This window comes from Elgaria multicarinata, chromosome 4 (genome assembly GCF_023053635.1).
Source record: "Elgaria multicarinata webbii isolate HBS135686 ecotype San Diego chromosome 4, rElgMul1.1.pri, whole genome shotgun sequence".
Taxonomy (NCBI): domain Eukaryota; kingdom Metazoa; phylum Chordata; class Lepidosauria; order Squamata; family Anguidae; genus Elgaria; species Elgaria multicarinata.
Window position 1 is genome coordinate 20066207 of NC_086174.1, and position 14666 is coordinate 20080872.

General features: G+C 41.3%; 3 protein-coding genes across 10 annotated transcripts in view; 1 reads left to right on the forward strand and 2 right to left on the reverse strand.

Moving 5' to 3' along the window:
• Window positions 1-8612, reverse strand: part of SOS1 (SOS Ras/Rac guanine nucleotide exchange factor 1) — a 56847-nt gene extending 48235 nt beyond the window's left edge. The window contains exon 1 of the mRNA XM_063123881.1: window positions 8079-8612. Coding sequence (XP_062979951.1) covers window positions 8079-8165 — 87 coding nt within the window. The 5' untranslated portion in view covers window positions 8166-8612. The remainder of the gene's footprint in view (window positions 1-8078) is intronic.
• The window catches only part of EIF4A3 (eukaryotic translation initiation factor 4A3), a 428365-nt gene that overhangs the window by 322601 nt on the left and 91098 nt on the right, over window positions 1-14666 (forward strand). The gene's annotated exons all lie outside the window — the stretch shown is intronic.
• Window positions 12402-14666, reverse strand: part of MAP4K3 (mitogen-activated protein kinase kinase kinase kinase 3) — a 91034-nt gene continuing 88769 nt past the window's right edge. For all 8 annotated transcript variants that reach the window (XM_063123887.1, XM_063123886.1, XM_063123890.1 and 5 more), the window contains one exon: window positions 12402-14503. In XM_063123887.1, the coding sequence (XP_062979957.1) occupies window positions 14416-14503 (88 nt within the window). In that variant the 3' untranslated portion in view covers window positions 12402-14415. The remainder of the gene's footprint in view (window positions 14504-14666) is intronic.

The window sequence follows — 14666 nt, forward strand, 5'->3', positions numbered from 1 at the left end:
ATACGTGCAAACTGAAAAACTCAACTCTTTTCACATATTAGCCTGTTCCTTTATTAAGTGTGTGTTCATTTGTTATAGAAAACAAGAATCTGAGGTGAGAAGCAACTAGAGTTACAGACTAGCACGTTTCAGACCTACTGCCAAACCACAGATTGTCATAATGAGAGTGAGGTGCAAGCTGAGCTCTCACACTCCCCCCCTCCCTTTCCTCCCTCCTTTCTGCATAAGTGAAAGAGGTGAAGAAAACTGCAGCTTTCTAGTTTGATGGAGTAGAGGAAAACTGGTTTGTACAAAACAGAGACTGGGTTCAGACAACACGATAACCAATGGTGGCTTAAATAGTCAACGGTTGGTTATTCAACCCACCATAGGTTATTGTGTTGTGTGGAGGGAGCTTTTTAACCAATGGTTGGTTATTTGGCCAAAATAACCAACACTGTGCAGAGTTGGCTATTTGAACCACCATTGGTTATCGTGTAGAGTGAAGGGCACCGTTGGTTATATCCTTGGCCACCATTGGTTATTTGAAGGTGGTCATCACTGATGGCTTGTCTCCAGCATCTTGTACTCACATGTTTACCATCTCTATATGTAGAGGTCTCATTTAATTTTCATGCTAGTTGCCATTGAGAAACCTATCAATTGTTCACGTATGCGCCGATCCCTTTCAAAAGCCATCTAAGAGTGCAATCCTAACCCCCTGATGTTGCCTGGTGAAGAGGATTAGGAAAGGTCATTCCTGAGCTTATTGCAATTCAAAATGTAGTATTATGTTCACACTGTTCTTTATCAGGGTCTGCAAATATGGTCAGCAGGTTATGATCAGAAACTCAATTTAGCAACCAAAAGGAAAGCCTTCAGTATTTAAGTCTATATACATTTATACCCTGCCCTTCTAATGCAGATACATCACACAGAGTAGCTGCAGCCATTAAAATCATATCAGTATATTCTGCCACAGGAGCAACATACAAAGGCAGATAATGCTTCTTTCAAAGCGACATTTTTCTGCATTTTGTAAACCGAAGGACAGCGCTTATCTTTGTAAACTGCTCTAGGAGGCTTCTTCAGCAGAAGAGCAGGGCTAAAAAAAGGTCTAAATAAATACTAGTGATAGACCTTAGCCCCATTTTACTCCCTTTTGTACTATAGGAGTACTAACACATTCCAACCACCTTTTGTACTATAGGAGTAGACGTTAACTCCAGATCACATACAATCTAGTTACATTCAGTTTGCCTTGTGCAAGTACAGAATAGGATTCTGCAAAATAGGATTAACCACTAGTGAACAGACTCAGCTTCATATGGATTGGAACAGTCCTTAGTTTGATACAGCAAAGTTACGCAACTAACAGAGTTGGACACATTGTGCCTACCTCATCCAAGTGAAGTCAGGCCCGCTGACACTTCATGGCATGGCCCCTGTAGCACCTTGAGCAGGAGGAAGGTCTATAACTTTGCCTCTCGGCTTACTAATCTCCTGCAGCTTGTATAGATTGCAAAACTTTGTGCCCCTAGTAGGGAAGTGTGTCCCTAGTGGCAAAAGGTGCTCCTGTAGACTTCATGGACTTGAAATTAATGTGTTTTAAAATGAAAATAGCCCCAAGGTACACTTCTCTAGGCCCCCTTTAGTATGCATGCAAGTTTCAGGCGTCTAGGTTTCACAGATTTGGTGCTGAAGAACGGACAGGCATATATCCTCTATTATTATAGACAACTTTATCAAATGAACCTTTAGAGTTTTAGTCTTGAAGAAACTACTTGATTATTTTGTGAAGAGATGTAAGGTTCAAAAAAACTGTCCATGAAAACTTTGATGCAAGATGGAATCTTCTCTAACCCTATAAGATCTTATTTAGTAACTGAAGACTGTAGACTTCGCCATATAACCAAGATGGCAAGGAACAACTGGAGTAGGGCACAGTTAAGAGACTGGTACTAAGATTATTCCAATATGAATTCATGTTCATAAAGCTAAAACTGGCACGCAACACAGTTTTGGGTTTCGCTTGCTCCTCCCTTCCCAAATTTATCCATTATTTGGGCCCTCCACCCAAAACTGGAGACCAGATTTTTCTAATCTTTTTGTCTGTCACATAGAATTTCTACATTGAATTAAGCTATAATGCTAAATGCATTTACTAGGGTGTAAGTCCCAATGATTGCAGCAGGATTTGCTTCTGCGTAAACATGAGCAGGATTACATAGCTAATTCTTTCTGGCAGCTGGATTGACACCAGCTACAGAAATTGCTGCTGCTCCTGCTGAAGGTGTTTAGAGACTATCTAGCTGTGAGTCCTGCAAGAACAGGTCCCTGCTTCTCTGCTTCAGGGCCCTGGCTGACTCCAGCTACAAAAGCTGCTGAAGGTGCCTGGAGCCCATCAAGCCATGAGTCCTACTAGACCTGGTCCCTGCCTCATTCCACCAACCTGGGAGGATGAGGCCCTGACTGACTCCAGCTACAAAGCTGCTGCAAGAGCCCAGAGGCCACATAAGTGTGAGTCCTGCAGGACCTGGGACCTGGTCCCTGCTTCTCTGCCTCATTCCACAATGCCTTGGAGGGCAGAGCACTGACAGGCTGACTCCAACTTCAAAAATTGCTTCCCCTATTATTTTTGTTATTCAGTTTGTTTATTTCTCATTTGTTTGATTTTTGTAAACCTTTTGGATTATTTAATCCTAGTGTGTGTTAATTGTAATATGCTCAAGTGTATGAGTGCCTAAACTTGTTATAATTTATAACCATATTATATTGTGTACATTTTTGAATATGCAAGCTGCTTTGAGCATGATTTTACCAAGTAAATGGATACAAAGGGAACTAATAGCAACTGTTACAATGGCACTAGGCATAAGCAGATGAAGATAAAAAGAAGACAATTGCATAGATTAGTTTACGCTGGCAATAACAGTAGACAATTAAAAGCTAGTATTCCAAAGGGAAATAAATAGCTGCCTTAGTTACAAATATGAAAGTTGCTTTCTGAAAGTTTTAGCCTCTCCAACATATTTATTATACATTTCTAAATATAAGGAGAAGTCACCGCATTTCAAGTTATAGTATAAAACAAACAGCAGCAAAGTTAAAATTACATATAAGGCTTGGCTTTGCCAGGACCATAACCAAAGCCAACCAAATTTAAATGCTATGTTTGTGTACATAAGAGTTAACAAAAAAAGTCTGAGCTTTAAGACATCTATTAATGTCTACAGACTTAGAATACTACGCATTTGTCCTAACTGCATACAACTACTGCAATGTACTCTACATGGGGCTGCCCTTGAAGACAACTAGGAAGTTGTAGCTAGTGCAAAATGCAGCCGCTAGACTGCTGACCAGTACATCTCACAGAGACCATATAAAGGAATTGCACTGGCTGCCTACACACTTCCGGTTGGAATTTCAAGGTGTTGGTAATAACGTTAAAAGCCTTAAATGGCTTGGGACCTCGATACTTGAGGGAGTGCCTCTCCCTATATATGCCTGTCCGAGACTTGAGATCTGTTGGAGGAGCCCTCCTCCACATCCCACCAACATGAGACATACACGCTATGGTGGGACATGAGAGAGGGCTTTCTCTGTTGTGGCACCCCGGCTGTGGAATGCCTGACTGGCGCCGGCACTGATTTCATTTTGGTGCCAAGACAAGACATGGCTTTTTAACAAAGCCTTTGATGGCTAAATTCACTGAGCCTGTACATAGTTTTAATTGGTTTTACTGTTTTAAAATTCTATACTGGTTTTAGCTTATTATTATTATTATTATTATTATTATTATTATTATTATTTATTTATTTATTTATTTATATAGCACCATCAATGTACATGGTGCTGTACAGAGTATGGTTTAATTTGTTTTAGCTGTGTATATTTATTGTTTTATATTCTTTGTATGATTTTATCTGTATGCCGACCTGGGATCCTTGAGATACAGGGCAGGATACAAATATTTTAATAAAATAAACTTTGCAGATCGTATGCTATTAAAACAAGAATATTAAACTACTTCCCTTGATTGTCTGCTGCGATCCTAAATACACTTACTTTGGATATATGGAATAATAAAAGACTTGTTCCAAATAAAACATGGCTAGCATTGAAGTCTTAAGAAAACTTTCAGACTAGAATTCAATTTAAACATACAACAAGTAAAACGCACAGGGCAAACTGAAAGCCTTATCTTGCACTTACTTGAGTGTAGCACAGACCCAGGATTAAGCACTTAAGAACCACTGATGCAACACAGATCAAGTTTAAATCTCACTCACTAAAATCAGTGGCTAAGTGCTCTTCAGAGCCTGCGCGCCAATCAAGAAAGTGCAATACATACAGATATATAGTAAACCAATTCTTATACAAACAGAACAAAACCTACCATAAAGCCTGTAACCAATTCATCCTCACATTTCAGTGAAAGTGAGGATGGTCCTTGTAGTGGTTTGCCTATCCCTCCGTGCTTCATTGTTCCCGTACCTACCCCCACCCACTGTGATAGTCTGAACAGGCTCCTAGTCTTCTGTGGTAGCCTGTGGCACACCTAAACCTGGTTCACATGTAATGGTTAACTCTGTGAGCGTGCGCATGCGCGCATGTGTTTAACTGAGTTAGTTGTAGCTATGCGTCAGCAAGCAAGCACTGCTCCTGCTTTCAATCAACAATATTGTGAAGTCCAAATCCAGAACTCTGGGTTGTTTAGGGGTTACACAATCCAGAGTCAACTCAACAGTCACCCATGGTTTAGACTTTGTAGTTTTGGGTTTGGACTAGACATGTAAAACTTTTCGGAAATTTTAAAGCAAGGGAAAATTGAAGCCATCTTTTTTTCCAGGGTATTTTTTTGGGAAAAATGGAAATTTTGGGAGAAATGGAAAAATAAGCAACACTTTATTTTTTTAGCACTCTTTACCGATCAAAAGTCATTTTGTTGCTTTAAGACAGCCTTCAGCTCCCATCAGCCAATGGTCAAGAATACTGGGCATTGTAGTCCAAAACATCCAAAGGGCACCAGGTATGGGAGGACTCCTTTAGGAGTATAAAGCAGCCTTTATGCTCCAAAAGTTATTTTATGTATAGTTTAGTTTGCTCATAAAATTATCATTATATTTTAAAACTTTTAAAAGTAAACTCAGTTTATTTATTACATTTTTATACTGCCCATTAGCTGAGGCTCTCTGGGCAGTGCACAATTAAAACCATAAAACACAACAAGTATCCAAATAAATTTAAAACATTAAACATTTTAAAAGACAATATAAAACCAAACAAGTTACAGTCCAGGGAAAGCAACCTGGTTAGTTTAAAGCAACCTGGTTAGTGTAAGGGAGCTGGCTAAGGGTAAATTTAGTTAGCAAATTTGTAATTACTGTCTGAATAGATTAGTACTACATTAAATGACTGCTACAGCATCAGAAATACAGGACTCTTAGAACAAAACCCAAACTGTCAAGAATGCACATTTACTATCAATAATGGACAATGGTGACTCTACATACATTTCGGAAACTAAGCATAAATGTCTATCAATAAAATATACTTTAAATCAATTATTTTAATATAATGAAAGAAATAATTACGCTGGGGATCTTACAGAGAGGATTAAAAAACATTTCCCCCCACGACTTCATTATTTCCAGACATTTTGCATTTGTAGTCTTTCTATAAATGTGTTATCATATAATTTTTAGAAATCATTTTGCAGAGTAAAAGTTGGGTAACAATATTGTCAAATTCTAAAAGAAAATATTTCATAATCCAAAGCCATTCAATTTCCTCGAGTTTTCAGAAACAAACAAAAATGTTCCGCAGGGGGGGGGAAAAGGTCCTCCCCCCCCACATTTTTCTGGGGTTTTCCCAGGCCTTCACATCTCTGTACAGCACCATGTACATTGATGGTGCTATATAAATAATAATAATGATGATGATGATAATAATAATAATAGTTTGGATGTCACGATTAAACAACCCATATTAGTTAGCCATTACATGCAAACCAGGTCTTTGTCCCACTCCTTTTTTTGAGTAATCATGTTATAGATCTGTGTCTACAATGATGTTAAAGCTAACCTTTGTTTAATGCTAACAGAGTTAAACCAGGCTTGCAAGCCCTAGTTGAAATCAACCGTGACTAGAACTATCCACGGTGCAGCTCTGATAAGGAGGGAGAAGGAAGAGAGCAAGTGGTCGAAAGTTTGGGAAGATGAAATCTGCTTTCTAATTTAATCTATTTCCTCCATTTCTACTGAGGATTCAAAAACCAGTGGGAGTGTATGTGTAAGAACCTATTTACATATAGTATCTTGTACAGTACAAAAGAAAACAGTTCCACAACTACAAATGAACTGCTGAAACAAACATGAGCATACAAACTCTGAATGAACTAGGTTACATAATTGTTCAATATTTGGTAATTTGAAAGGCCACATATACAAGGTGCAGAGAGTCATGGACTCAGATGTTCTCCTCTCTCCTCTGCTGCTTTAAGGAGTTTGGAAGCTTTTGCTTCACCACAGCTTGTCATCTTGTTTTGACCTGGAACTCTGGTTATTTTTTTAACCATGGTTACTTTTAAGAAGCCAGCTTCAATAACTATGGCCCCATTCAGAAGACAACTTAAACCACAGCTTTAACCATGAATAAAGCAAAAAGACTTATTCACCGTGGTTAAAGCCGTGGTTTAAGGTGTCTTCTGAACACAGCCTGGCTTTCCCTCCTTGGTTAAAGCCGTGGTTTAAGGTGTCTTCTGAACGGAACCTATGATTTGCTTGTTTGAAACTAACCATAGTGAAGATTAGCCATCTAAATCTGTGGCCATCAGAACAGCTTGTGGAAGCGAATTCCATAGTTTAATTATGTGCTGTGTGAAGAAGTATTTCCTTTTAACTGTTTTGAGTCTACTACCAATCAGCTTCATGGTGAAAGACCTTCACCTGATGGGAAAATCCATGGATGAAAAGGTCATTTTGATTTAAAGCTATGCCAGTAAAATAGGTCGGCTCTGAATCATCTCTCAGAAGAAATACATGTTACTAGTCCAATTGAGTTATAAAATTGCAGGAGGGGAGTTTTGCTTCATGTTCCATTCCTATACAATTTGTTTCTGTATTCAACACTGCGGGGAAAGAGGAGATATGGTTTTGACTGGGGGCTCTAACTGCAGACCATTATATGCTACATAGTACATTACATCGACTCTAGTTGTGGCCCAAAGAAACTCACACTGCAAAAAAGCAGCAACCACATATGTACATGCATACAGAGAGAGCAAATATGTTAGGGTGACCATATGAAAAGGAGTACAGAGCTCCTGTATCTTTAACAGTTGCATAGAAAAGGGAATTTCATCAGGTGTCATTTGTACATATGGAGAACCTGGTGAAATTCCCTCGTCATCACAACAGTTAAAGCTGCAGGAGCTATTCTAGTGACCAGATTTAAAAGAGGGCAGGGCACCTGCAGCTTTAACTGTTGTGATGAAGAGCGAATTTCACCAGGTTCTCCATATATAGAAATGCCACCTGCTGAAATTCCCTTTTCAATACAACTGTTAAAGATACAGGAGCTCTGTCCTCCTTTTTATATGGTCACCCTAAAATATGTAAAATATGAGTATCAACATTGACATGCAAGTACTGATATTTTCAAGATACTCAGGGATACACAAGTGAATACTGACAGTCACCAAAATGTGACTGCCAAAATTCACTGGTATATGTCAAAAATATGGGGAAACATATAGCTGTTGTCATCTGGAATTGCCAGCCTGTTGTATAAACGTCAACACTGGCGAAACCCTAGGCGTTCACAACAACACATGTTCCGTAATCTACATGCGTCTTCCCTAACCTGATGCCGTCTAGCCGTGTTGGACTACAACCTCCATTAATGCCCTAGCCAGCTCTGGGGGGCACCTTATTGGGGAATACACATGCACACACAGTTCGACGCCCTCCCGCACCCTCTATTTACGCGGCAGCCCTCCCCTCCGTTTCACGTTAAAGCCCTTTCTTGGAAGGAGCGCTGCCAATCCCCGTCTCCCCGCGACGTGATGCCCGTGAGGCAGGCTCTGCCTCGCTCACCTTTTTCAGGGCGGGCACGAGCAGCCCCCGCCACTTGGGCGCGTTCTCTTCGCTGAAGAACTCGTACTGCAGCGGCGGCGCCTGCATCCTGCTTGCCCCGTCCCGTCCCCTGTGAGGGGAAGCGACGGGAGTTACTGCTGGGGCTGAGCCCGACGTCGTTCCCGGGCCCGGAGCGGCGGCCGCGGGCAGCACCCGGAACCGGAGGAGGACAGAAGCAGCGGGAGCCGCCGGGGGAGGCGGCGGCAGCGGCGGCAGGACCCAGCGGCGGGGGGCGGCGGCGACATCCCTTAGTCGGTCGCCCGCCGCCCGGCCCGGCCTTGTCTCACTCAGCGCCGGGGCTGGCCTGGGACAAGACACTACCGGGCATCCTTTCCCTCGGCCTGACAGGACCGGGCCTGAGGGGGGCAGAAGGGAAGGCAGGCAGCCCGGCAGCCGCAGGGAAGCGACGGTTGCTGAGGGGACGGAGGGAGGCGCAGGGTCCCGAGCGCGGCTTTGAACTCCTGGGCTTCTTCTCTTGCCCTGACGGTTACAACCGCCCGCGCGTGCGCAGTAGGCGCAAAGGCCGATGGGACATGCGTAGTCCGGCTAGCGCTCGCCCCCTCCCCCTGCCTTCCCACAAGCTTTTATTTGGAAGTCGCCCGCCTTGCTTTCCCTTTCCCGTTTCTCTTCTCTCTCTTCCTCCTCCTCCCACCCCGCTCCCTCCCCTTCAGCGCGGAAGTGAGAGCCTAAACCACACATAACCCTTCCTCAGCCTAGGATAGGGAGTCGAACACCGAGTGCTTGGGCAGATGTGTTTTCATTGTTGGGAAGGAGAGGGAGGGAGGAAGAGGCGCACTTTGACGCACATATCTTTTCACAGCGCCACCGGCGGCCTGGAGGAGACATGGCGCCCAGCCCGATCTCTTAGACTGGAACTTCAAAACAAAAGAAAGAAAGCAGAAGAGATCTGGACGAGCTGCTGTGATTGGGGTGGGGGAGAGAGGGAGCGGTGTGGATTCTGCGGAATCCATAGAATTATCAGAGGAAGCTGGTGGTGTATTTCTTTCTGCAATTGCAAGAGTGTTGCGGGGTGTTTTTTGTTTTTTTTCAGTAGTCTTACTATTGGGTCTTACTACTAGAAGTAATAATCAATAACAATAAAAGAGGATGTCTGTCTGTTAGTCAGTGTCACAGCTCCAAGACTGTGAAACCTACACATCTGAAATTTGGCATGCATACTAAGGGATTGTGCACTGTGGGGTCATTTTGCTTTTGAAAATGCATTAATTAATTTAAATTAATTTAAATGTGTATGTGTGTTTAAAGCTTGCAGTACCATCATTAATTACTAGGTGGCAAACTTACTAAACCAGTGCATAGTTTTGCCCTTTATACAATTTAAAGACACCATCTACACTACTGCTTTAAAGCGCTTTATAACAGTTATAAAGCGCTTTAACTGCTTTAAAGCATTATAAAACTGTTATAAAGCGCTTTAAAACAGTAGTGTAGATCCGCTAGAGACAGAGTTACGTGCTTGTTTTCTCCTGCCTGCTGCGGGCCAGCCACTCCCTCAGGGGAATTGAGTGGGCAGATACCTCCCTCAGGGGGCTAGTGGGGTGAACTATGGCAGGAGCAATGCTTAAAGGTTCCAGTGTTTGTGGCTTCACTCATGGCCTGCACATGGTGTCCAACACTGACAGCTGATGATGGCTCACCTGGCACTAACATTGTTACATTTTCAGCACTAGGCAAAAGTGTTATTTTCCTAGGCTGGTGGTGGAGTCAGTGGTGCTGGGCTATGTTGGTACCAATGGCGTGGGAAAATGTAGTTGTGAAATCCTGGAAGCCAAATTTAAGTTGCTAGGTAGGAGGTTGAAATCTGGGACCACCAAGGTGGCTTTCTCTGAAATGGTACCCTTTCCATATGCAGGGCCAGTTAGTCAGGCGAAACTGAGGAGTTGCAATGCATGGATAACACAGTGATGTAGAGAGGAGTTTAGATTTCTTAGGCACTGGGGAACATTTTGGGACAAGACAAGCCTGTACAAGAGGAATGGGCTCTATTCGAACAAAAATAGGATCAGACTGTTGTTGCTTAACATAAAAAAGGAAGCAAGGCAGTTTTTAAAATGAACCCTGGTGGAAAGCTGACAGGAGCTGGTAAGCATCTGATTCAGGTTGAAACATCCTTAGGAGATAAAAGTAGAAAATGTTTCCCATTGCCCAAATTCAGACAAGGAGGAATATGAGCATATGGTGAACCATGATAGCCACTCAGAGGCCAAAGGGCTATAGCAGAAGATGCATACATCATAGGCATCTGGGGAGGGACACTGTGTACAGGTGTTTCTATGCTAATTCTAGAAGCCTCTAAGCCAAGTTGCAAGAGTTGGAGTACCTGGTTTTAAAGGAGGATTTAGATATAGTGGGCATAACGGAAACCTGTTAGGGTTAAAGTTCCCTCCCTCTTGGAATGCCATTGCTAGACGGACATAATCACCCTTATAACAAAAATGCAGGGTGGGAAGACAGGGATGCAAAGATCACATTGATGATCAGGAGTTTCCACTCATTGAGGGCACAATCAATAGGACTGCACCCTAAATCTCTCCAAAGTACTTAGAGGTTATTCAGAACCACATAAACAGAAGCTCCGTTAGTATATACCGCAGGTTAGCAAAAGGTAGCGCTAAGTCCAAGCAGTCACCAGTATGGTTAACAAGCAGTGCCAAGGAAGCCTATGTACACCAGTCGCTGGGGAACATGGGCAGAAGGGTGCTGTTGTACCATGTCCTGCTTTGGGGTCCCTGGTCAACAGCTGGTCAGCCACTGTGTGAACAGAGTGCTGGACTAGATGACCGTTGGTCTGATCCAGCAGGACTCCGTTCTTAAGCTATTAGAGAAAAGGCTTCCTTCAGAAAATGGACATCTTGCCCAAGCAAGAACAAAGGAACACACATTTGTACAAGGGGCATGCAAGCAGACAATAAGAGATGCCCCCCCCAAAAAAAGTATTTTTAGGAGCATATTGCTAACAACATCAAGGCCAACAATAAATAATTCTTTAAATATATCAGAAGCAGGAAACTGGCTAGGCAGGCAGCTGGATAACAATGGAACTAAAGGAGTACTAAAGGAGAATATGGCGATTGAAGAGAAATGGAATGAATTCTTTTCATCTGTCTTCACAGTCGAAGATGTGGAAGATACCTGTGCTGAGGCACAGAGTGATGACAAAAGATGAAGTTCTTGAACTTAGTGACAAATTGAAAGCTAATAAATTTTCAGGCCCACATGGTATTCTTCACAGGTGAGGTGAGGTGGGTGGCTACTAGCGAGAAGCTTCTTGGTGGTGGAACCATGGCTATGAAATAGCCTCTTCAAAGAGGTTTGCCTGGCACCTTTATAGTATTTTTCTGGCCAGATGAAGACCTTTTTATTCTCCTAGACTTTTAAAATCTGTAACCTTAAAATCTGATTCCCTCCCTCAATATTTTTTAGTTATACTGTGAATTTAGTTCTGCTGCTGGGAATTTTTATGCTACAATTTTTAAATGTTTTTTTTTTAATACTGCATTTTATCTTTGTGAGCTGTCCAGAGAATGAAGTTATTGGGTGTCCAAAATAAGTTCTGTAAATAAGAGTTATTAGACATTTCAAACCTTCAGAGACTTAGGCAGCAATCCAACGTCCCCTAGGATATTTCGGTTTCCTGGATCTGAGCTCAGAGTCAGGGCTCGGAGCCAGGAAACTGCACTCTCTACCTCTGAGTCCCTTGCAGCCAGTGTGGCGAGAACCATGCTGGCTGCTACTACAAGCTCACAAATGCGAGTTCATGGGAGGAGGGGATGAGACTGGGGCGGCAGCCATATGACAAATCCTATGGCCACCCCAGCCTCCTTCCTTCCCCCTTCCCGATTGAACAGAATATCTTGGTATTAGTAATTTATATAATAATAAATTTATATTTTTTTAAACTATCAAACCAGCAAGTATTAAATGCTGGTTAAAGAATGCGGAATAGTGATGACAAATCACACAATCTGAAATACAGGAGAAAATTACAATGATATTTATACAGGAGTAAGCCGACTAGTCTTTGTAGGATTTGTTTTATTAGAATCTTTTGAGATCCACCTACCAGTCAGGTACAAAAGACGGGTTTGCACATAACGACAACCCACGATTCAACAACAATCCATACTCAACCCATTCTCTGGGTTGTCGTCATGTACGAATCAGGTCAATGTGTAATTATTAACCCTAGTAATTAAATTCACTTTAATTTTTAGTCTTTCTATGTTTAAATTGCAATTAAAATCAATTCCAGTTAAGACACACTTTTCCCCAATCAGCAGTTTAATTTAATCAGAAAATGAGTGCAGATTGTATCCACATGTACAACAAACATGTTAAAAAAAGTTTATTTTACATTATATACATTAAGAAATAATCAAATGCATTACCAACAACATTGATACAGACCATAAATCACTTTTAATGTAGTTTGTTCTTAGTTTATATCACAGTATAAAGAACATATATAAAAAAAAGCCAATATGTGCATTTTTCTAAAACTTGGCATTTACATACTGCCCTGGAAAACAATCAAAAATAGTTTCTCAAAACTAAAATTCCTGTGATGTTTAATAACCATTTAAATTGCTTGTGTGAGGTAGTAACTAAATCATTTTGGCCAGGTGTTAAGACATTAAGAGGAACAATGTTAAAAGAGTAAGGCCAAACATTTTTTTTTTTAAAGCAACCCCCCAAAACAGGCCGAATTGAGATAATTATTCCATCTGGCAACTCTTGTCTATAGGCAGAACAGCTGTCCTGTTTATGTATCCCCGTATGGCAGCTGATTTCTTGCCTTCAGAAAAACTTGTCTGCTAAGGAATCCCTTGCATGTTGCAGAGGATTCTTCGCTATTGTATAGGGTGTACATACTCTGTTCCCAGGGGCTGCTGGCCATGCTTGTTGGGCCTTAGTGTCACCATTCATGAACTGAGAGCCCACCCCATGTTCTCTGTGACTGCTCATGGTAGGGGAAAACCTGCAGGGATGAGCACACAGTCTTTCAGGGACACTTTCTGCTACTGATCTTCTCAACGAGAAAGCCTCTGAGGAACTCCAAGGATCCCCCTGGTCTTTGAGATCCCACCACCGAAGGAAACCCAGAGTAGAACAACTGCTCTGCTTTCTGCACACATGAAACCAGTATGGAATCCCACGATATACAGATATCCTATGAGAAATGGGAGAGGATTTCCGATCCAAATGAGCACAATGGGAATTCATTGTGGATACTACTCAATCTGTCCCGTTAAGTCTATTATCCACGTAATAAGGGGAAAATGCATACCTTTATCTTAATGCAAGTGTTAATGGATATCAGGAAAGTACTGCACAGGGCGCTAATTGTGTGCAGCAGCCTTTTGCACATAGTTATTTTGATCCAACCCCAAATATTTCAACCACTTCCACAATGTGGAACACAGCATTTATTTTTTGCATGATATGTGTGGCACTGGTTAACACAAACTCAGAATAATCCTTATTTTATCATTTCATATATTTATAATTATACCTAGGTACCACTATTTGGGATTTATTCCCATTCCAAAATACGTTTTTTTTCCAAGCACAGAAAATAATTAAGAGAATTTTCCTTAAATATAAAAATACAGGTGTTCAATTGGCTGGTTTCACAAAGAAAACTACCCAAATAAACTAAAATTATAACGCCCAAATCATATCCACAAAGTCACAGCTTACTTTTGTGACTAAATACATCACATATGAATACTTTGTGCAACCAAAACACCAGTGTACTTGCATAAAATTAAAAACAAGATTGTAATAGGATTACAGCCTTGGTTACAATGTCTAAAAGGTAAGATTTATTTGTATTAGTAAATTACATAATAAAATACAATAGTGTTATTTAAATGCACTGTGTTTATCGCTAGCATCCAATTTTTGAACAGTCCTTAAAATAGTACCCCAAATGTCCTCAGCAATCTTTACACATCTGTACAGGTAAGACATTTTGACCACTATCTACATAAAATCAAAGGAGGCCTTCAGCAATACATTTCACTGAAAAATACTGCATATATGTACAAAGATTACATAAAGGTGAATCAAGCACTTTTGTGGTATAAATGTGCTAACCATGTCCATATCATTCAGACAAACGTTCTCCCTTTCACTCTCTCTCTCTCGTACACCACAATAAATTACAAAGCAACTGAAGTTGGGGTATTGCAGTTTTTGTGCAATTTCAGCCATCTGTAACTGCTGAAGAAGTAGTGTTTTCTTTTCAGGATTAAATTGCCATGCATGTTGCCTCTCAGTAACTGTTTTCATGTCCTGCTAGGATGTATAAGTTACTGTTGGCAGTAGGGTTATCTGTTGGCCTACTCTCCAGTACCACAACTCTAGAAAAGAAAAGAAAAAGCAACCATCAACATCTTATATAAGAATACAGCAGTGTAAGGCTTATTACTCGAGATCTACTGGAGCGATTTTGCTCATTTTTGTTTCAAACTGAAGCTTCATCAGTGTAGACATACAGAAAATTTTGAAAGTTCAAAGCTTGAG